Here is a 24650-nt window from a genome sequence, read left to right as displayed (position 1 = left end):
CAACTGCCCAAGTTACACCAGGAATGCACAATCCCTCCATCAGTGCTCAGACTGTTCGCAATAGGCTGAGAGAGGCTGGACTGAGAGCTTGTAGGCCTGTTGTATGTAACGCCCTGGCCATAGAGAGGGTTTTTTGTTCTCTATTTTTGGTTAGGCCAGGGTGTGACATGGGTGGGCGTTCTATGTTCCGTTTTCTATGCTGGTGTATTTCTTTGTTTCGGCCGTGTATGGCTCTCAATCAGGAACAGCTGTAGATCGTTGTTGCTGATTGAGAGTCATACATAGGCAGCCTGTTTTTCCTTTGGGGTTTGTGGGTGAATTTTTTTCTGTTTAGTTTTACAACCTGACAGAACTGTTGCTGGTCGTTTTTGGTTTATTTTGTAAGTGTTCATTTAGTCCATTAAAGTCTTTCAAGATGAACACATCCTCCGCTGCTCCTTGGTCTCATTTTGACGACGGCCGTTACAGATTCACCCACCATAAACGGACCAAGCAGCGTGAGAGGAAGGAGCAGAGGGTTCAGGATTCCTGGACGTGGGAGGAATTACTGGATGGAAAGGGACCATGGAGTCAAGCTGGGGAATATCGCTGCCCGAAAGAGGAGCTGGAGGCAGCGAAAGCAGAGAGGCGGTGGTATGAGGCAAGGGAGCGCAACAGGCACGAGAGGCAGCCCCCCCCAAAAAAATTGGGGGGGCACACGGGAAGTGTGGCAGAGCCAGGAAGGAATTCTGGGCCAACTTCCCGTGCTTACAGGAGGCAGCGTAGTACTGGTCAGGCACCATGTTATGCGGTAAAGCGCACGGTGTCCCCGGTACGCGTTGATAGCCCAGAGCGCTACATGCCAGCCCCCCGCAAGTGCCATGCGAGAGTGGGCATCGAGCCAGGATGGATTGTGCCAACTCAGTGCGTCTGGTCTCCAGTGCGCCGTTTCGGTCCAGGCTATCCTGCGCCGGCTCTGCGCACTGTGTCTCCAGGGCGCTGGGAGGGCTCAGTTCGTCCTATGCCTGCGCTCCGACCCGTGCCGGGCTAGAGTGGCCATTCAGCCTGGAGTAGGGGTGTCAAGCCTACGCACCAGAACTCCAGTGCTCCCCCACAGCCCGGTCTATCCTGTGCCTCCTCCTCGGACCAGGCCTCCAGTGGGTCTCCCCAGTCCGGAGCAGCAAGAGCCGCCCGCCAGTCCGGAGCCGCCAAAGCCGCCCGCCAATCCGGAGCCGCCCGCCAGTCCGGAGCCGCCAGAGCCGCCCACCAGTCCGGAGCCGCCAGAGCCGCCCGCCAGTCCAGAGCCACCCGCCAGTCTGGAGCAGCCAGAGCCGCCCGCCAGTCCGGAGCCGCCAAAGCCGCCCGCCAGTCCGGAGCCGCCAGAGCCGCCCGCCAGTCCTTAGCCACCAGAGCCGCCCGCCAGTCCGGAGCCGCCTAACATTAAATGTCAGGAATTGTGAAAACTGAGTTTAAATGTACTTGGCTAAGGTGTATGTAAACTTCCGACTTCAACTGTATCTGACACAGTGACACATTGGCCGGTGTGCACTTGAGTGTTTGTGTGTGTGTGTGTGTGTGTGTGTGTGTGGTGTGTGTGTGTGTGTGTGTGTGTGTGTGTGTGTGTGTGGGGAACGTGCCTGTCTGCTTGCTTGTGTTTGTGTGTGTGTGTGTGTGTGTGTGTGTGTGTGTGTGTGTGTGTGTGTGTGTGTGTGTGTGTGTGTGTGTGTGTGTGTGTGTGTGTGTGTGTGTGTGTGTGTGTGTGTGTGTGTGTGTGTGTGTTTCTTTGTTTGGTTATCTCTGATGGTTACAGACGTTATCTCAAATGCTGGGGAAGCAGAAAATCAACACGGAAGTCAATGACATTGATCTCCGGGAGGACGGCTGTTGGAGTGGAGTACACGAGGTGATGGAGGGCTCTGATTGGATCGCATCACGTATGTGTGTGTGTGTGTGTGTGTGTGTGTGTGTGTGTGTGTGTGTGTGTGTGTGTGTGTGTGTGTGTGTGTGTGTGTGAGAATGTCGGTGGTTGTGTGTGATGGGGCCAGAATACAGCTCATTCGGAAGTGTTGTTGTGGGTGACAGCTAGATTGAACATCTCTGGAAGCAGGAGTCTTTACACAGCCATCCCTTACATTTCTAATAGCTTGAAATAAAAGACACCCTTCAATAGAATTTTAGATTAGTTTAGGTCAGATAAATTGCAACAGGTGTTATCTCAACACGTTCCTATCCTTTTTCAACACCACAAAAAATAGGCCAACAGGTCTACAAGACAGGACATTGACATAAAGATTTTTTGGAATGAGTCTGTCACTTTGAGTTCTGTATGGATTCTTTAAGGGACGCCCATGTAGGGAGTGGTATTTGGTTGCGTCAGGAACGAGGAAGAAAAGGGTTAGCTAACGTTTCCAATCTCAGAGAGTTTTACCGACACCATGTGGCAAACGGCAGATCTCACGATATAAAAAAACTTAACGGAAGAAAGAAGGAAATGGATGTTCCTTTTGAATAGGATATGACGACTATTCGACTATCCTGCAACTATTGAACATCATTCAGTGCGCCAATTGATAATACATCAATTAATAATACATTTGTCCATTTGCCTAGTGTTTAGACTACACAGTCTTAAAATGGTCAAGATATATATATTTTTTAAATAATTGCTGGTTGTTCTATTTAATTGTTATTGCTATGCAATTGTTCTGCAACAAACGAGACCATATAGATTCTAGGCATAAAAAGATAGGCCCTAGAGACGCTTTGTGGCGCCATGGGGTCCGTGGCTTCATTGTGCTTTTGTTGGTGTGTGGCGCCGCTTGCTGGACAGAACCACGGCAGAAACACATGGCACATATGGACCGTAAATGTAGCCGTAGACAGCACCGCACAGCATACACGGTATGTTCTCTCAGTAATGTAACGTTTATCCGCAGAGATTCGGTGGAACTAACGTACCACGATAGTCCGTATGGAAGAGGAGGTAACTTGTTGTCAAAAGTGTGTGAGTGTGAAACGACAGTTTCTTTGAATTAAGTAGTTGTCATTTAAAAAATATATAAAAATTTAATCAATGTGGTTGATTGGGTTCATTGGAAATAAATCGGCAGATTATAGCAGGTCATTAAAAACATCACTGTTGTAGTCTAGGGTATGTGGGCCTTTCCTTGGGTTTACCTTACGTAAAGAAAAAACGATGATGATGATGATTGTTATTATTATGTCATTAAAATGTTGTTCTTGTTGTCGTTGCAATTTTAGTTTATTTACTTAACGATGATGAATATGGGGGAAGAAAACGAGGATGATTATGTTGACGACTATCTACTTAAACAATATGTTAGTTAGCCTAAGTCATTAACTTACTGTATGATCTAATGAATTATGAGTTATTACGGCACAAAAAAATAAAAATTGTTTTAAGTTAGTTTTATAAGAAACGCCAGCTGTAGTGAGGAAGTGACTCTCCTCGGTAAACCGCCTGCTCTGGCTGCCGTCCGGTTCCACGCATGCGCAGTGTGCCTCCGTCCGCCTCGGTAAGGGTGTAGATCCTAGCTCGCGCTGGAACACCGGAACAGCGAATAGATACAGTATTTCTTTACATACATATATATATAATAAAAAAAACATACAAATAAACGGATGTGCCTCCGAAAACGAAACGGATACCGTCCTCCTGACAATTTTAATGCAAAAATTGTAAGTATTATTAAATAATAGTCATGTCTTTGTAAAAAAAAAAGGGTTTTAGTTTTGCCAGTCAATGGTGGGTTTTTCCGGCTTATCCCGTTTTGAAAAAGGTCCGTGATTCCTAGGCTACTGCTGAAGAGAACGGGTTGTCTTGAAGAAACAACCCCTCTAATGTTTCCCCCCTAAAAAACCTGTAAAACAACATTTTAGTATTTGGATCATGTTTTTTTGTTTGTTTGACAACGCTCCATGTCATTATGCTGAGTATACAGCTTTCATGGAAACAAGAGTAACGATATGTCTCTTTCGATACATTAACCACTGTGTTTCTCATTCCAAACTGACTGAGGAAGAGAGCTTGGTAGGGAAACTACTGATTCTGCCGCTTCATTTTTGGTCGCTTTTTATTTTCTTCCTTCCACTGCTTAATTTCTCCTCTTTCTCTGGATCCTTATTAGTAGACAACAATATGGAGATGTCAATCTGTTCCATTTTGGTCGGCTAGGATTTCTAGCTGTCTCTCTCTCTCTCTCTCGGTACTAATGATATGATGTATTTGTCATCATTATGACTAGCGTAAACATGTTCACTGTTAGTCTGCTAACTGTAATATTGAAAGCGGACGATTTGATCAGCCAAGTTAGATGTTTCCTATGCGCAATCACTACGGGAGCGGAAGAACGAATGCGACCGGCAGGCTACATTGCGAACGGTTTTGTCAGATGTCTCTTTTGTTTTTGTTGTTGTTGTTGTTTTTGTTGTTGTTGTTGTTGTTGTTGTTGTTGCTCGTTGCATGACATCCGTCAGTTATCCTTCATGCAATAGAAGGCTATGAGAGGATTTGGTGAGTTTTTTTTATTTTGTCTCATACCGTATCGTGATGCTCTTCTCAGCCTAGCCAGACAATTATTATATTATTATATAGGCTACAGATCTTTGCAATTATGGGTTACGGTTAACGAATTATGTGCGTTTTGAATGAATACTCGTTTTAGTGTTTGACATGTTGGCTATTTTCTCTAGTCGGATCATCTAGGAAGTGCAAAAATAAAAATATATATTTTTTAATAAAAAATGATGCCCTTTTGGAAGTGTTTTGTCAGAGATCATATTTTATAGGCCCTAGATATCATACATGTGTTACAGTTAACAGTAGACATCATCATCTTTAATTCATTAATTAACCCTGATATTGTTGGTTTTTAGTGAATCTCGAGTCGTGGAGTAAAAAAAAAAGCGCGTTCCCGATTGACGCGCGACACGTTCGAGTGAATGAATTTCTCGCGTCACCAAATAGGCGCGTGAAACAGAACGCTTTAAAAAACGTGTTCGCGCGCGCATACCCGGAGGGGGGGGGGGGCAAAGGAGGCAAAGCTTGCAAAACTTCAGGTTGGGAACACAAGCTGAGACCAAACCAAATATTGCAATGAAAAACATATTTAGTTTTTTTTTTTTTTTTTCTGTTATTCATTCTTCTGACATGTCATGGAGATGGCTCTCTTGTAGGTTAGACATGAGCAACACAGAGAGAGAGAGAGAGAGAGAGAGAGAGAGAAGAGAGAGAGAGAGAGAGGAGAGAGAGAGAGAGAGAGAGGTGCAGAAGACAGGTAGTAGGCTATTCACACGGTTGAAACATATAATAAACATGATAGAGAAACTGAGGAGCCCAAACAGACATTAAAGTGAGGAGACAATAGTTTTCAGTACATTTATCTTAATAAGCCATCCCTTTAAATACAGTCTACCTTTTAATTAGAATTTTGTCAACAGACTCACTAGAGTACATGGAGAGAACGGGTTCAGAATATAGGGATCAATGAATGAAAAATATCTATGCATATTCTTCTCCGTTTCAGCACCAAATAGTAGATTTAAAAATACTTTGATTTTGTAGATTATTTAGGCACATTTTAGGGTTAGCAAAGTATGTGTGAATCATACAAAAAAAAGCAGGTTTGGAGACCCTGTACGCACTAAATATATTGATGAATCAAAAATACTATCGTTTGATTCATCCTGAAAGTTGCCATATTCAGTTGTTCAATCTATGAAATATTGGAAGGTGAGAAAAGTGTACAATTGGGGTTGAACAGTAGTCCTATAATAAATCTACCCTGATAATCCTCACCTCACATCGTGAACCATGCTCCAGGCTCCAGGTTTAAACTGAAAAGTGTGGTCATGAGTTCATGACTTCCATGAAGATTAAAATAGGGGCTACATGTCGTGAATTATTGCACAACATAATAATATGTTTCTACTAATTCTCAAGAACAACTACACTGACGTGACAGAGGAAAGAAAGGTCAACAGAATGGAATGGAGTGATGCAAGATGTAGGCTACAAAACTGAAGGAAACTAACGCTAAAGAGACAGTTATAAATGTGAGGAAACTAACACTAAAGAGACAGTTATAAATGTGAGGAAACTAACACTAAAGAGACAGTTATAAATGTGAGGAAACTAACGCTAAAGAGACAGTTATAAATGTGAGGAAACTAACGCTAAAGAGACAGTTATAAATGTGAGGAAACTAACACTAAAGAGACAGTTATAAATGTAAGGAAACTAACGCTAAAGAGACAGTTATAAATGTGAGGAAACTAACACTAAAGTTATAAATGTGAGGAAACACTAAAAAGACAGTTATAAATGTGAGGAAACTAACACTAAAGTTATAAATGTGAGGAAACACTAAAAAGACAGTTATAAATGTGAGGAAACTAACACTAAAGTTATAAATGTGAGGAAACACTAAAGAGACAGTTATAAATGTGAGGAAACCAACGCTAAAGAGACAGTTATAAATGTGAGGAAACTAACACTAAAGTTATAAATGTGAGGAAACTAACGCTAAAGTTATAAATGTGAGGAAACTAACACTAAAGAGACAGTTATAAATGTACAGTATGTGTGTATTACTGACGGTGGTTCTTATAGTGGCTAACATTTAACAATTGTTAAATCCTGGGTCTCCAAATTTCCTCTATGCAAATTATGTGGGCTTACAATTCTAATTCTGAATAGCGGCAGAGCTATTCGTAGCCTACTTCACTGTGGAAAAAGGGCTGCAACCCATGTCATGTTGATATGATTTTCAGTCTGCTTCCATATGACTGGTTTCCAGGGATTATAAGGAAAAATCATCTTAAAATAATTGCTACGTGTATTTACAATCCCCATTCTACAAACGGATTACTTATTTACCTAGCTTTAATCAATTTATAAATTCAATGCATGGAGATTATATTGGAAAAAGGAATGTGTATCCATTTTCCACTTGAAACCTGGCTGGTTTGCTCGACCTTATTTTTTTATTTCACCTTTATTTAACCAGGTAGGCTAGTTGAGAACAAGTTCTCATTTACAACTGCGACCTGGCCAAGATAAAGCAAAGCAGTGCGACAGAAACAACAACACAGAGTTACACATGGAATAAACAAGCGTACAGTCAATAATACAGTAGAAAAAAAAGAAAGTCTATATACAGTGTGTGCAAATGGCATGAGGAGGTAAGGCAATAAATAGGCCATAGTAGCAAAGTAATTACAATTTAGCAGATTAACACTGGAGTGATAGATGAGCAGATGATGATGAGCAGATGATGGTGTGTAAGTAGTGATACTGGTGTGCAAAAGAGCAGAAAAGTAAATAAAAACAATATGGGGATGAGGTAGGTAGATTGGGTGGGCTATTTAGAGATGGACTATGTACAGCTGCAGCGATCGGTTAGCTGCTCAGATAGCTGATGTTTGAAGTTAGTGAGGGAAATTTAAGTTTCCAGCTTCAGCGATTTTTGCGATTCGTTCCAGTCACTGGCAGCAGAGAACTGTAAGGAAAGGCGGCCAAAGGAGGTGTTGGCTTTGGGGATGACCAGTGAGATTTACCTGCTGCAGTGCGTGCTAAGGGTGGGTGAGCTGAGATAAGGCGGAGCTTTACCTAGCATAGACTTGTAGATGACCTGGAGCCAGTGGGTCTGGCGACGAATATGTAGCGATGGCCAGCCAACTATTCACGGTTTCACTTATTCACGGGGGGGGGGGGGGGGGGGGGCTGCCTTAAGGCGCCATCATGCTGAAAAAACCCTTACCGAAGTCCCACACGAAATAAAAACGGCACAAAATGTGGTCAAATATATATATGCACAAACTCTTCCAGACTGTTTTGGCTGGGAAGCACGTGAATACCTTTAATCGACTTCCTCTTCACCAGTGCCCGGGGAGCAGTTGTTGTTGGGGATTGACTGATTTGCTAGCTAGGGGATTTGAACCAGCGACCTTTAGGTTACTGGCCTAATGCTACCTACCGATGTTATTAGTACAGCGTAACCCCAGAGAGAAACAGGGCATCAGTGTAACCCCAGAGATAAACGGGGCATCAGTGTAACCCCAGAGATAAACGGGGCATCAGTGTAACCCCAGAGATAAACGGGGCATCAGTGTAACCCCAGAGATAAACGGGGCATCAGTGTAACCCCAGAGAGAAACAGAGTTATGGTAATTATTTATGCTTCAGTGTTGTTATTGCTGTACTTATTACTGGGTACTGAGAGAAACAGGGCATCAGCGTAACCCCAGAGATAAACAGGGCATTAGCGTAACACCAGAGAGAAACGGGGCATCAGTGTAACCCCAGAGAGAAACAGGGCATCAGCGTAACACCAGAGAGAAACGGGGCATCAGCGTAACACCAGAGAGAAACGGGGCATCAGCGTAACACCAGAGAGAAACGGGGCATCAGCGTAACACCAGAGATAAACGGGGCATCAGCCTCCAGAGGAAGGATATGACTCATTCATGTCACTCTGCAGGCCACATCCTCAGTCTGACTGTAGGGTAGATTTGGTGCCTGTCTATCTCAGTCTGACTGTAGGGTATATTTGGTGCCTGTCTATCTCAGTCTTGGTGTAGGGTAGATATGGTGCCTGTCTGTCTCAGTCTGATTGTAGGGTAGATATGGTGCCTGTCTGTCTCAGTGTGACTGTAGGGTAGATATGGTGCCTGTCTGTCCCAGTCTGACTGTAGGGTAGATATGGTGCCTGTCTGTCTCAGTCTGACTGTAGGGTAGATATGGTGCCTGTCTGTCTCATTCAGACTGTAGGGTAGATATGGTGCCTGTCTGTCTCAGTCTGACTGTAGGGTAGATTTGGTGCCTGTCCGTCTCATTCAGACTGTAGGGTAGCGTGGTGCCTGTCTGTCTCAGTCTGACTGTAGGGTTGATATGGTGCCTGTCTGTCTCAGTCTGACTGTAGGGTAGATATGGTGCCTGTCCTCATTCAGACTGTAGGGTAGATATAGTGCCTGTCCTCATTCAGACTGTAGGGTTGATATGGTGCCTGTCTATCTCAGTCTGACTGTAGGGTAGATATGGTGCCTGTTTGTCTCATTCAGACTGTATGTTCGATATGGTGCCTATTCATCTCAGTCTGACTGTAGGATTGATATGGTGCCTGTCTGTGTCAAGTCTTACTGTAGGGTAGATTGGGTCCCTGTCCTTCTCAATTAGACTGTAGTGTAGATTTGGTACCTGTCCTTCTCAGTCTGACTGTAGGGTAGATATGGTGCCTGTCCTTCTCAGTCTGACTGTAGGGTAGATATGGTGCCTGTCCTTCTCAGTCTGACTGTAGGGTAGATATGGTGCCTTTCTGTCTCAGTCTTGGTGTAGGGTAGATATGTGGTGCCTGTCTGTCTCAGTTGGTAAGAGTGTGTCACTAGCAACACCAGTTGTGGGCTAAATTCCCACAGGGATCACATTCTGTTGTGTTCTCTGGATGAAATGCCATGCAGATGCTGGATCTGATCATCACACCTGAACCTCAGAGTTGGACTCTTTAGGGCTTTTCTTGTTTCCAATGTTTTCTTGTTTCCAATGTTTCCAAGGAGTAACAATAAAATCACTCCGTTACTTCAGAGTTCCTGTAGCTCCTTCAGCATGAAGCCTCGATACTGTTTTCCATGGATAGTCTGATTCCTTTACACTGTCTTTATCTGTCTGCCACTCTATTCCTCTGTTCTGTCTGTCTTTATCTGTCTACCACTCTATTCCTCTGTTCTGTCTGTCTTTATCTGTCTGCCACTCTATTCCACTGTTCTGTCTTTATCTGTCTGCCACTCTATTCCTCTGTTCTGTCTGTCTTTATCTGTCTGCCACTCTATTCCTCTGTTCTGTCTTTATCTGTCTACCACTCTATTCCACTGTTCTGTCTTTATCTGTCTGCCACTCTATTCCTCTGTTCTGTCTTTCTTTATCTGTCTGCCACTCTATTCCTCTGTTCTGTCTTTCTTTATCTGTCTGCCACTCTATTCCTCTGTTCTGTCTGTCTTTATCTGTCTACCACTCTATTCCTCTGTTCTGTCTGTCTTTATCTGTCTGCCACTCTATTCCTCTGTTCTGTCTTTCTTTATCTGTCTACCACTCTATTCCTCTCTTCTGTCTGTCTTTATCTGTCTGCCACTCTATTCCACTGTTCTGTCTTTATCTGTCTGCCACTCTATTCCTCTCTTCTGTCTGTCTTTATCTGTCTGCCACTCTATTCCACTGTTCTGTCTTTATCTGTCTGCCACTCTATTCCTCTGTTCTGTCTGTCTTTATCTGTCTACCACTCTATTCCACTGTTCTGTCTGTCTTTATCTGTCTGCCACTCTATTCCTCTGTTCTGTCTTTATCTGTCTACCACTCTATTCCTCTGTTCTGTCTGTCTTTATCTGTCTGCCACTCTATTCCTCTGTTCTGTCTGTCTTTATCTGTCTACCACTCTATTCCTCTGTTCTGTCTTTCTTTATCTGTCTACCACTCTATTCCACTGTTCTGTCTGTCTTTATCTGTCTACCACTCTATTCCACTGTTCTGTCTGTCTTTATCTGTCTACCACTCTATTCCTCTGTTCTGTCTGTCTTTATCTGTCTGCCACTCTATTCCACTGTTCTGTCTGTCTTTATCTGTCTACCACTCTATTCCTCTGTTCTGTCTTTATCTGTCTACCACTCTATTCCTCTCTTCTGTCTGTCTTTATCTGTCTGCCACTCTATTCCACTGTTCTGTCTTTATCTGTCTGCCACTCTATTCCTCTGTTCTGTCTGTCTTTATCTGTCTGCCACTCTAGTCCACTGTTCTGTCTGTCTTTATCTGTCTACCACTCTATTCCTCTGTTCTGTCTTTATCTGTCTGCCACTCTAGTCCACTTTTCTGTTTGTTTTTCTTTATCTGTATGCCACTAATTTCCTCTTTTTTGGTTTCGCCTTTCACTCCCTCTCTCCACCCTCCTTCTGTGGTTCTTTGGTTTCTTAAAGTGGAAGAGGTGACTTAGAGAAACTTTTGAGCTGTAACACACATACAGTACTCAAACATGCAGCTTTATTTTCTGGTCATTTTTTGACATTTTGGGGAGTAAAAATGTTTGACAATTAAAAATCCTATTTTCCCTAACACTTAACCTTAACCTTAACCCCAAATCCCTAAACCTAACCCTTAAGCTTTAAATAGCATTTGAACAAATTCAGGACATGAAAATTGTCCGGACTTACAAAAAGTTTGTGTATACCTACCTTGTCAGGATATTCAGGTGAAATCAAATCAAAGTTTATTTGACTTGTGCGCCGAATACAACAGGTGTAGTAGACCTTACAGTGAAATGCTGAATACAACAGGTGTAGTAGACCTTACAGTGAAATGCTGAATACAACAGGTGTAGGTAGACCTTACAGTGAAATGCTGAATACAACAGGTGTAGTAGACCTTACAGTGAAATGCTGAATACAACAGGTGTAGTAGACCTCACAGTGAAATGCTGAATACAACAGGTGTAGTAGACCTTACAGTGAAATGCTGAATACAACAGGTGTAGTAGACCTTACAGTGAAATGCTGAATACAACAGGTGTAGTAGACCTTACAGTGAAATGCTGAATACAACAGGTGTAGTAGACCTTACAGTGAAATGCTGAATACAACAGGTGTAGTAGACCTTACAGTGAAATGCTGAATACAACAGGTGGTAGTAGACCTTACAGTGAAATGCTGAATACAACAGGTGTAGTAGACCTCACAGTGAAATGCTGAATACAACAGGTGTAGTAGACCTTACAGTGAAATGCTGAATACAACAGGTGTAGACCTTACAGTGAAATGCTGAATACAACAGGTGTACACCTTACAGTGAAATGCTGAATACAACAGGTGAAATGCTGAATACAGCAGGTGTAGATATTACAGTGAAATGCTTACTTACATCACACTAACCAACAGTGCAAAAAAGGTATTAGGTGAACAATAGGTAATTAAAAGAAATAAAAACAACAGTAAAAAGACAGTGAAAAATAACAGTAGCGAGGCTATATATAATAGAGAGGCTATATACAATAGAGAGGTTATATACAGTAGAGAGGCTATATACAGTAGTGAGGCTATATACAATAGAGAGGTTATATACAGTAGAGAGGCTATATACAGTAGTGAGGCTGTATACAGTAGAGAGGCTATATACAGTAGAGAGGCTATATACAATAGAGAGGTTATATACAGTAGAGAGGCTATATACAGTAGTGAGGCTGTATACAGTAGAGAGGCTATATACAGTAGAGAGGCTATATACAGTAGAGAGGTTATATACAGTAGAGAGGCTATATACAGTAGTGAGGCTATATACAGTAGAGAGGCTATATACAGTAGAGAGGCTATATACAGAAGAGAGGCTATATACAGTAGAGAGGCTATATACAGTAGTGAGGCTATATACAGTAGAGAGGCTATATACAGTAGAGAGGTTATATACAGTAGAGAGGCTATATACTGTAGAGAGGATATATACAGTAGAGAGGCTATATACAGTAGAGAGGCTATATACAGTAGCCAGGCTATATACAGTAGAGAGGCTATATACAGTAGAGAGGCTATATACAGTAGAGAGGCTATATACAGTAGCGAGGCTACATACAGACACCGGTTAGTCAGGCTGATTGAGGTAGTATGTAGATGGAGATATGGTTAAAGTGACTATGCATATATGATGAACAGAGAGTAGCAGTAGCATAAAAGAGGGGTTGGTGGGTGGTGGGTGGGACACAGTGCAGATAGCCCGGTTAGCCAATGTGCGGGAGCACTGGTTGGTTTGGCCAATTGAGGTAGTATGTACATGAATGTATAGTTAATGTTAGGAGTCTAGGGGCCCTGATAATGTAGGAAAACAAGTACACACACACACACACACACACACACACACACACACACACACACACACACACACACACACACACACACACACACACACACACACACCCCAACAGGTTCTGTGTATATCCTTGGTTCAGGGAGTTCTATAGTGGGTTTTGATGGGGTTCAGGGAGTTCTATAGTTGGTTTTGATGGGGTTCAGGGAGTTCTATAGTTGGTTTTGATGGGGTTCAGGGAGTTCTATAGTGGGTTTTGATGGGGTTCAGGGAGTTCTATAGTTGGTTTTGATGGGGTTCAGGGAGTTCTATAGTTGGTTTTGATGGGGTTCAGGGAGTTCTATAGTTGGTTTTGATGGGGTTCAGGGAGTTCTATAGTTGGTTTTGATGGGGTTCAGGGAGTTCTATAGTTGGTTTTGATGGGGTTCAGGGAGTTCTATAGTTGGTTTTGATGGGGTTCAGGGAGTTCTATAGTTGGTTTTGATGGGGTTCAGGGAGTTCTATAGTTGGTTTTGATGGGGTTCAGGGAGTTCTATAGTTGGTTTTGATGGGGTTCAGGGAGTTCTATAGTTGGTTTTGATGGGGTTCAGGGAGTTCTATAGTGGGTTTTGATGGGGTTCAGGGAGTTCTATAGTTGGTTTTGATGGGGTTCAGGGAGTTCTATAGTTGGTTTTGATGGGGTTCAGGGAGTTCTATAGTTGGTTTTGATGGGGTTCAGGGAGTTCTATAGTTGGTTTTGATGGGGTTCAGGGAGTTCTATAGTGGGTTTTGATGGGGTTCAGGGAGTTCTATAGTTGGTTTTGATGGGCTTCAGGGAGTTCTATAGTTGGTTTTGATGGGGTTCAGGGAGTTCTATAGTTGGTTTTGATGGGGTTCAGGGAGTTCTATAGTTGGTTTTGATGGGGTTCAGGGAGTTCTATAGTTGGTTTTGATGGGGCGGGATGGGGTTCAGGGAGTTCTATAGTTGGTTTTGATGGGGTTCAGGGAGTTCTATAATGGTTTTGATGGGAGTTCTATAGTTGGTTTTGATGGGGTTCAGGGAGTTCTATAGTTGGTTTTGATGGGGTTCAGGGAGTTCTATAGTTGGTTTTGATGGGGTTCAGGGAGTTCTATAGTGGGTTTTGATGGGGTTCAGGGAGTTCTATAGTGGGTTTTGATGGGGTTCAGGGAGTTCTATAGTTGGTTTTGATGGGGTTCAGGGAGTTCTATAGTGGGTTTTGATGGGGTTCAGGGAGTTCTATAGTGGGTTTTGATGGGGTTCAGGGAGTTCTATAGTTGGTTTTGATGGGGTTCAGGGAGTTCTATAGTTGGTTTTGATGGGGTTCAGGGAGTTCTATAGTTGGTTTTGATGGGGTTCAGGGAGTTCTATAGTTGGTTTTGATGGGGTTCAGGGAGTTCTATAGTTGGTTTTGATGGGGTTCAGGGAGTTCTATAGTTGGTTTTGATGGGGTTCAGGGAGTTCTATAGTGGGTTTTGATGGGGTTCAGGGAGTTCTATAGTTGGTTTTGATGGGGTTCAGGGAGTTCTATAGTTGGTTTTGATGGGGTTCAGGGAGTTCTATAGTTGGTTTTGATGGGGTTCAGGGAGTTCTATAGTTGGTTTTGATGGGGTTCAGGGAGTTCTATAGTGGGTTTTGATGGGGTTCAGGGAGTTCTATAGTTGGTTTTGATGGGGTTCAGGGAGTTCTATAGTTGGTTTTGATGGGGTTCAGGGAGTTCTATAGTTGGTTTTGATGGGGTTCAGGGAGTTCTATAGTGGGTTTTGATGGGGTTCAGGGAGTTCTATAGTTGGTTTTGATGGGGTTCAGGGAGTTCTATAGTTGGTTTTGATGGGGTTCAGGGAGTTCTATAGTGGGTTTTGATGGGGTTCAGGGAGTTCTATAGTGGGTTTTGATGGGGTTCAGGGAGTTCTATAGTGGGTTTTGATGGGGTTCTTATTTTCCTGCTGGTCTGTTTGCTGTTGCTGTTCTAATTCATTGTGATGCTCGTCTGGTGACTCCAGTGATTTGTTAGTGTGGTTACTGGGTGTCTTGTCATGATTCATCTGTCCAGCTAAGTGTAGTGGAGGTTTTGGTTGTTGTGGAAGTTTTGGTTGTCGTGGAGGTTTGGTTGTTGTGGAGGTTTGGTTGTCGTGGAGATTTGGTTGTTGTGGAGGTTTGGTTGTTGTGGAGGTTTGGTTGTTGTGGAGGTTTGGTTGTCGTGGAGATTTGGTTGTTGTGGAGGTTTGGTTGTCGTGGAGGTTTGGTTGTCGTGGAGATTTGGTTGTTGAATGTTTTCGATCTCTGTAACGATTTACTTTTAACTACATATCCCATAACACATGTATTACTCATCTATAAGCATGTCATGAACGTGTTATAACAGGTCCCAACCGCATTATTAAAGGTGAATGAAATATATCCATAACATATCTATATCGCATTCATGTCATGCTATGTAAGATCTCATATTTAGGTATCTTAATAATATCTTAATAGATGCATCATTACTATTACAGCGTAGCGTCATCATTATGGCTGTTGTCAACAGTGAACTTCTGCCATACCAGTGTTAGTGAATATGCTATGGTGATTTATAACCTGTACCAGCCCCACTTCCCCCACCGGCCGGTAAAAGCCAGTGACTTACCTTCTTCTTCTTCTTCTCACTGAGGTCAATGGTGCATAAAATATCTCCATATTGTTGAATCCTCAGGGTAAATGTTACAGATCAAATGGTGTCATGTGACAACTTCATCTGTAACTCATTAACAGCTCTCCTCCACATGACAATTAGGTCATACTGGTCTATGGCGCACAGATGAAGGGGTCTATGTATGAATTCTATGCAGTCAATGTAAAGTCAAATCATTTTTTCCATTCATAAAGCACTTCATGATAATTAACTGTACAGTTTGTCATCTGAGCTATAACACCAAAATTAAGGGAAAGAGGGGGGGATACCTCGTCAGTTGTACAACTGAATGCCTTCAACTGAAATGTGTCTTCCGCATTTAACCCAACCCCTCTGAATCAGAGAGGTAAGGGGGGGGCTGCCTTAATCTACACCCACGTCTTCAGCGCAGTGGGTTAAACTGCCTTGCTCAGGGGAGGAATGACATAACTTTACCTTGTCAGCCCGGGGATTCGATCCAGCATCCTTTTGCTTACTGGTACAACATTCTAACCATTAGGCTAGCTGCCGTTAAAGGTCTATTTATGCATTCTATGTAGTCAATGTGAAGTCAATTATATTACATATCTAAATATAGCAATATTTATCTATTATAAACAGTGAAATAACATTGTTAACTAAATGTTTCATGAGTTTTATGATGACTTTGTAATGTTTATTAACCGTGTTTGAAAAGTGTTGACATTGTGCCAGGGGCTTAGCTAGCTAGCTACATTACTGAATAAGGGGGAAATGCTAGCTAGCTACATTACTGAATAAGGGGGAAATGCTAGCTAGCTACATTACTGAATAAGGGGGAAATGCTAGCTAGCTACATTACTGAATAAGGGGGAAATGCTAGCTAGCTACATTACTGAATAAGGGGGAAATGCTAGCTAGCTACATTACTGAATAAGGGGGAAATGCTCGCTAGCTACATTACTGAATAAGGGGGAAATGCTAGCTAGCTACATTACTGAATGAGGGGGAAATGCTAGCTAGCTCTACTACCTTGTGTTCGTACATTTTACTCACTAAAATAGTTATTGCTATATCGGTCTGAAATGGGGAATTGAATTTGAATGGTTTGAATATACATCTTTGTTAAAGCCATTCAAGAAAAGTCAAACAAACATTTTTAAATAGTAGGATTCTTTGGCCAACAAATGTTTTCTGTGCTACATCTAGAAAATGGAAATAAAATGTTTATATTTCCTTTAACATTGTTTTTTCTGTATTCTTTACTTTTGACAAGGGAGGTATGTTTATGAATGTTTATGAATGTTTTATGAGGGTGGCAGGTAGCCTAGAGGTTAGAGCGTTGGGCCAGTAACCAAAAGGTTGCTAGTTCGAATCCCTGAGCTGACAAGGTTGTTCTGGACCTGAACAAGGCAGTTAACCCCCTGTCTCATGGTAAGCTGTCATTGTAAATAAGAATTTAAATGACTTGCTTGCTGAAATGAATGGGAAGTTATAATTGGCTTTACATTTACTGCATAGAATTCATATATAGACCCTTCATCTGTGCATTATAGACCACAGTAACTTAACTGTAATATGGATGAGGGCTGTTAATGAGTAATGATATGACCTTCAACTACACCATTTGATCCGTAACATTAACCCTGAGGATTCAACACTTTGGAGATCTTTATGCACCATTGACCTCAGTGAGAAGAAGAAGAAGAAGGTAAGTCACGGGCCTATACCAGCCCTTGGGGGAAATGGAGCTGGTACAGCATAATTTTAAAAAGTGGTTTGGCCTTTTGACATATTCACTAAGGGCCCGATTCAGACTTAAGAAATGTACGCTTTTTCTAAGTACAGCTTTCCTACGCACTTCTCAGTAGATGATATTCAGAATTTAGCTTATGCAGTTGTATTACGGCTTTTGCAGGTGTGGTTTCCTTGCGAGCGCTGAATAAATGTAATTCAACTGCTGAAAACCCTCCCATTAGCTGGCCAACAGATTTTCTCTTGGAGTTTTAATTCAATAGTGATTTCAGTACATTTATTTAAAGACATCCCTTTAAATTAGGTGTGCCTTTAATTAGAATTTTCTCAACAGACACTAGACTATGTAGAGAACAGTTCAGAATATCAGGGATCAATGACAGAATGTTAATACACACATATTCATCTCCTGTTCAGCACCAACTGGTAGATTTAAAAATACTCTGATCGTGTTTATTATATAGGATTAGGAAAGTATTTCTGAATAATAAACAAAACAGGTTTGGAGAGCCTTTACGCACTAAATATATTGGTGAATCAAAATACAGTGATTTGATTCATCCTGAGTTGCCATATTCAATTGTTCAATCTATGAAATATTGGAAGGTGAGAAAAGTGTACAATAGGGGTTGAACAGTAGTCCTATGAATCTACCAATCCTCATGAATCATGGGACTGTAATGACAATGGTCCAGTCATCGTGAACCGTGCGCCAGGCTCCAGGTTTAAACTGCTACATATGGTCTGTGTTCCATAATGATTCCAATAGGCTACATGTCCTAAATTATTGCACAACTTGTAATACGTTAGCCTAATATGATCCACTATAGCTAGCGATCCTCAGGAACAACCACACCAACAGGACAGAGGAAATAAAGGTCAACTAACGATCTAATGGAATGATGAGGAAACTAACGCTAAAGTGACAGTTATAAATGTGAGGAAACTAACGCTAAAGAGACAGTTATAAATGTGAGGAAACTAACGCTAAAGAGACAGTTATAAATGTGAGGAAACTAACACTAAAGAGACAGTTATAAATGTGAGGAAACTAACACCAACGTGACAGTTATAAATGTGAGGAAACTAACAGTATATCAAGGCACAAGGCGAGACCCAAATACAGACACAGGAGGCAGATGGTTGGAGTCTTACAATGTGTATTAATCCAAAAGGGGTAGTCAAGAGAATGGTCGTGGACAGGCAAAAAGGTCAAAACCAGATCAGAGTCCAGGAGGTACAGAGTGGCAGACAGGCTCATGGTCAAGGCAGGCAGAATGGTCAGGCAGGCGGGTACAAAGTCCAGGAACAGGCAAGGGTCAAAACCAAGAGGACTAGAAAAAGAAGAACGCAAAAAGCAGGAGAATAGGAAAACCGCTGGTTGACTTGGAAACATACAAGACGAACTGGCACAGAGACAGGAAACACAGGGATAAATACACTGGGGAATATAAGCGACACCTGGAGGGGGTGGAGACAATCACAAGGACAGGTGAAACAGATCAGGTTCGTGACAATATTGTAGCTTTCTTTAATTTATTCTGGATTTATGGACTGTGTTGTTGGACTATGGGGGCTATGTTGTTGGTAGCATTATCCCTGTGGGTGCTATCTCTGTTAAAGTGGCAGCTCAAAGCTCGGCTCAGCCTCAGGACGGTTTGACTCAGTAGGGCGTGACACACTAAAGAGACAGTTATAAATGGTTGTACAGTTGAAGTCAGAAGTTTACATACACTTAGGTTGGAGTCATTAAAACTTGTTTTTCAACCGCTCCACAAATGTCTTGTTAACAAATTATAGTTTTGGCAAGTCGGTTAGGACATCTACTTTGTGCATGACACAAGTCATTTTTCAACAATTGTTTACAGACAGATTATTTCACTTATAATTCACTGTATCCAAATTCCAGTGGGTGTTCCTTTAAACAGCTTGGACAATTCCAGAAAATGATGTCATGGCTTTAGAAGCTTCTGATAGGCTAATAGACATAATTTGAGTCAATTGGAGGTGTACCTGTGGATGTATTTCAAGGCCTACCTTCAAACTCAGTGCCTCTTTGCTTGACATCATGGGGAAATCAAAATAAATCAGCCAAGACCTCAAAAAATATGATAGACCTCCACAAGTCTGGTTCATCCTTGGGAGCAATCTCCAAACGCCTGAAGGTACCACGTTCATCTGTACAAACAATAGTATGCAAGTATAAACACCATGGGACCACGCAGCCGTCATACCGCTCAGGAAGGAGAGGCGTTCTGTCTCCTAGAGATGAACGTACTTTGGTGTGAAAAGTGCAAATCAATCCCAAAACAACAGCAAAGGACCTTGTGAAGATGCTGGAGGAAACAGGTACAAAAGTATCAATATCCACAGTAAAACGAGTCCTATATCGACACAACCTGAAAGGCCACTCAGCAAGGAAGAAGCCACTGCTCCAAAACCGCCATAAAAAAGCCAGACTACAGTTTGCAACTGCACATGGGGACAAAGATTGTACTTTTTGGAGAAATGTCCTCTGGTCTGATGAAACAAAAATAGAACTGTTTGGCCATAATGACCATCATTATGTTTGGAGGAAAAAGGGGGAGGCTTGCAAGCCAAAGAACGCCATCCCAACCGTGAAGCACGGGGGTGGCAGCATCATGTTGTGGGGGTGTTTTGCTGCAGGAGGGACTGGTGCACTTCACAAAATAGATGGCATCATGAGTTAGGAAAATTACGTGGATATATTGAAGCAACATCTCAAGACATCAGTCAGGAAGTTAAAGCTTGGTCGCAAATTATTCTTCCAAATGGACAATGACCACAAGCATACTTCCAAAGTTGTGGCAAAATGGCTTAAGGACAACAAAGTCAAGGTGTTGGAGTGGCCATCACAATGCCCTGACCTCAACCCTATAGGACATTTGTGGGCAGAACTGAAAAAGCGTGTGCGAGCAAGGAGGCCTACAAACCTGACTCAGTTACACCAGCTCTGTCAGGAGGAATGGGCCAAAATTCACCCAACTTACTGTGGGAAGCTTGTGGAAGGCTACCCGAAACGTTTGACCCAAGTTAAACAATTTAAAGTTGGTAGAGCATGGTGTTTGCAACGCCAGGGTTGTGGGTTCGATTCCCACGGGGGGACAGCACAGAAAAAAAATGTATGAAATGAAATGTATGCATTCACTACTGTAAGTCGCTCTGGATAAGAGCGTCTGCTAAATGACTAAAATGTAAAATGTAAAAATGTACTAACTGAGTGTATGTAAACTTCTGACCCACTGGGAATGTGATGAAAGAAATAAAAGCTGAAATAAATCATTCTCTCTACTATTATTCTGACATTTCACATTCTTAAAATAAAGTGGTGATCCTAACTGACTTAAAACAGGGATTTTTTTACTAGGATTAAATGTCAGGAATTGTGAAAAACTGAGTTTAAATATTTTTGGCTAAGGTGTATGTAATCTTCCGACTTCAACTGTAGGTATAACTGACGGTGGCTACCGATAGTGGCACATTTTTTAACACAATGCAAATTGTAAAAAATACAGTGGAAAGTTCAGGTATATCATTAAAACATTCTAGAAATCGTATCAATGTGGTTTGGTGCTGTACTGTCAATGGTGAAGCCTATATCCTATAAACTTCACAGTGGAAAATGTGATATGCTTCAGTTTGCTGCCATATGACTGGTTTCACATGTCTCCAACGATCATAAGGTAAAATAGATCTAAAACAATATCATTTATATTTACAATTGCCTTTTCCAATCGGCTTACTCATTTACCTAGCTTTTATCAATAGCCCTTATCAGTTTGTAAATTACAGTGCATTGAGAATTGTTTTTCTTAGGGGTGTACTATATATCGGTGAACATATCGGAATCTAACGATATTAGCTAAAAATGCCAACATCGGTATCGGCCCAATGTCTAGTTTAACGCTGATGTGCAAAACCGATGTCAAAGCTGCCGTGTATACCTATAAAACGTAATGACGCCACGTAAAATTTTGCACTACACGTGCAACACAGCATCCCTAACCTAGCCCACAATGTCTGCTGTGTGGATTGAGCAGTCAACAAGACGAGCACTCATTTGAAAGAGTAGAAACTTTCAGCGAGAGAAATCAAAGGCGAAAGCGATTAACACCAAGATAATGGAATTCATTGCCTTGACAATCAACCGTTCTTTGTCGTGGGTGATGTTGGCTTTCGTGACTGGTCGAGCACCGGTACACACTACCAAGTGCGCTATTTTTCAGATGTTGCCTTACTTTAGTTAGACAGTAATAGCGTCACTGCCATTAGCTTCACGACATACTGTGGAACGCCGTTCGGCTCTTTGCGTGTCAAAAAAGATACACGTCAATTAACACTATTTGGGCCTCCCACTCCTCTTTCGATTCTGGTTAGAGCCAGTTTGCACTGTTCTGTGAAGGGAGTAGTGCACAGCATTGTATGAGATCTTCAGTTTTGGAACACAGGAGTGATGGTTGCTGATAATGGGCCTCTGTACAGCTATGTAGATATTCCATCAAAAATCTGCTGTTTCCAGCTACAATAGTAATTTATAACATTAACAATGTCTACACTGTATTTCTGATCAATTTGATGTTATTTTAATGGATCAGAAATTTGCTTTTCTTTCAAAAACAAGGACATTTTTAAGTGACCCCAAACTTTTGAACGGTAGTGTATATATATATATATATATTTTGTTAAGGGGTGGATCAGCTTTATATTGTGGGTAGATTGTTGCTTCCATTAATGTAATTGTCTGCATCATTTCCAATACCCCATATCTTTTTTTGGTATATATATATATCCATATACATACACGTACATATCCATACATATACACATATATACATACTTACATACATACATACACGTACATACCCATACATATGCATACATATACACATATACACATACATATATACACGTACATACCCATACATATGCATACATATACACATATACACATACATATATACACGTACATACCCATACATATGCATACATATACACATATACACATATATACATACATACACGTACATACCCATGTATATGCATACATACATACATACATACATACATACATACATACATACATACATACATACATACATACATACATACATACATACATACATACATACATATGCATACATACAGTGAGGGAAAAAAGTATTTGATCCCCTGCTGATTTTGTACGTTTGCCCACTGACAAAGAAATGATCAGTCTATAATTTTAATGGTAGGTTTATTTGAACAGTGAGAGACAGAATAACAACAAAAAAAAACAGAAAACCGCTTTCAGCTCCCTCCAAAGATTTTCTATATGGTTCAGGTCTGGAGACTGGCTAGGCCACTCCAGGACCTTGAGATGCTTCTCACGGAGCCACTCCTTAGTTGCCCTGGCTGTGTGTTTCGGGTCGTTGTCATGCTGGAAGACCCAGCCACGACTCATCTTCAATGCTCTTACTGAGGGAAGGAGGTTGTTGGCCAAGATCTCGTGATACATGGCCCCATCAATCCTCCCCTCAATACGGTGTAGTCGTCCTGTCCCCTTTGCAGAAAAGCATGTTATTAGTCCCACCCTTCAGCTCCATTCAACCCCTCCCATCTATCTCTCAACACCATCCATTTTGGATTTCGATTTGCCAGATATTTTTCAACTGTGCTGTGATGCTTCACAAAAGTACTGAACCTTTCTACTCTCATAGCTTCTACAGATTGTAAATTAAAGATATACATTTTTGTTAAAATAATAATAATTGTATTAATTGTTGACTATGGCTTTTCAAATCACCCAGTATTGCTATCTGCAGCGTTAGTTCAAGGCAAATGTTGCAATTCTTCAGCCATTCCTGGACCTGTGACCAAAAACAAGCTACATATGGACAGAACCAAAACAAATGATCTAATGACTCTGCCTCTTCGCAGCAAAATCTGCAGAGCTGGGAAGATTGTATCCCCCATATATATATATATATATATAACATTCTATTGGTTGCAAGAATTTTGTATAATAATTTAAATTTAAAAATGTGAAGTTTTGAATCCGGCGTTGTTTTGCGTGTCAATTCATAAACCATGTGCCATGGAATGGGTACATCGAAAATCTCATCGAAAATCTCTACTATATATTACTACTATATATTACTATTATATATTACTACTATATATTACTACTATATATTACTATTATATATTACTACTATATATTACTACTATATATTACTATTATATATTACTATTATATATTACTACTATATATTACTATTATATATTACTACTATATATTACTACTATATATTACTATTATATATTACTACTATATATTACTACTATATATTACAACTATATATTACTACTATATATTACTATTATATATTACTACTATATATTACTATTATATATTACTACTATATATTACTATTATATATTACTATTATATATTACTACTATATATTACTACTATATATTACTACTATATATTACTATTATATATTACTACTATATGTTACTACTATATATTACTACTATATATTACTATTATATATTACTACTATATATTACTACTATATATTACTATTATATATTACTACTATATATTACTATTATATATTACTACTATATACACTGCTCAAAAAAATAAAGGGAACACTAAAATAACACATCCTAGATCTGAATGAATGAAATAATCTTATTAAATACTTTTTTCTTTACATAGTTGAATGTGCTGACAACAAAATCACACAAAAATAATCAATGGAAATCCAATTTATCAACCCATGGAGGTCTGGATTTGGAGTCAAACTCAAAATTAAAGTGGAAAACCACACTACAGGCTGATCCAACTTTGATGTAATGTCATTAAAACAAGTCAAAATGAGGCTCAGTAGTGTGTGTGGCCTCCACGTGCCTGTATGACCTCCCTACAACAATAGCATCAATGCCTTCCTCTTGCAGGACCTGCTGACACACTCCAGCCACATGAGGTCTAGCATTGTGTTGCATTAGGAGGAACCCAGGGCCAACTGCACCAGCATATGGTCTCACAAGGGGTCTGAGGATCTCATCTCGGTACCTAATGGCAGTCAGACTACCTCTGGCGAGCACATGGCCCCCCTGGCGAGCACACGGCCCCCCAAAGAAATGCCACCCCACACCATGAGTGACCCACCGCCAAACCGGTCATGCTGGAGGATGTTGCAGGCAGCAGAACGTTCTCCACGGCGTCTCCAGACTCTGTCACGTCTGTCACATGTGCTCAGTGTGAACCTGCTTTCATCTGTGAAGAGCACAGGACGCCAGTGGCAAATTTGCCAATCTTGGTGTTCCCTGGCAAATGCCAAACATCTTGCACGGTGTTGGGCTGTAAACACAACCCCCACCTGTGGACGTCGGGCCCTCATACCACCCTCATGGAGTCTGTT

The 24650-nt window shown here is 41.3% G+C and overlaps 1 protein-coding gene across 6 annotated transcripts in view; it reads left to right on the top strand.

Moving 5' to 3' along the window:
* Positions 1 to 3513: 3513 nt before the first annotated feature.
* Positions 3514 to 24650, top strand: part of LOC106591588 (regulator of G-protein signaling 17) — an 84701-nt gene continuing 63564 nt past the window's right edge. For 4 of the 6 annotated variants that reach the window (XM_045696510.2, XM_045696509.2, XM_045696515.2 and 1 more), the window contains exon 1: positions 3517 to 3678. Coding sequence is in view for 2 of the 6 variants with exons in the window: in XM_045696512.2 (XP_045552468.1) it covers positions 3622 to 3678 (57 nt within the window). In the remaining 4 variants the exon portion in view is untranslated. Of the gene's footprint in view, positions 3679 to 24650 lie in introns of all 6 variants that reach the window. The other 2 variants (XM_045696512.2, XM_045696511.2) reach the window with 1 other exon arrangement.

The sequence above is a fragment of the Salmo salar genome, chromosome 15 (assembly GCF_965601325.2).
Source record: "Salmo salar chromosome 15, fSalSal1, whole genome shotgun sequence".
Lineage (NCBI taxonomy): Eukaryota > Metazoa > Chordata > Actinopteri > Salmoniformes > Salmonidae > Salmo > Salmo salar.
The sequence above is the reverse complement of the archived record's forward strand: the minus strand, read 5'-3'. Positions and strand labels throughout refer to the sequence as shown.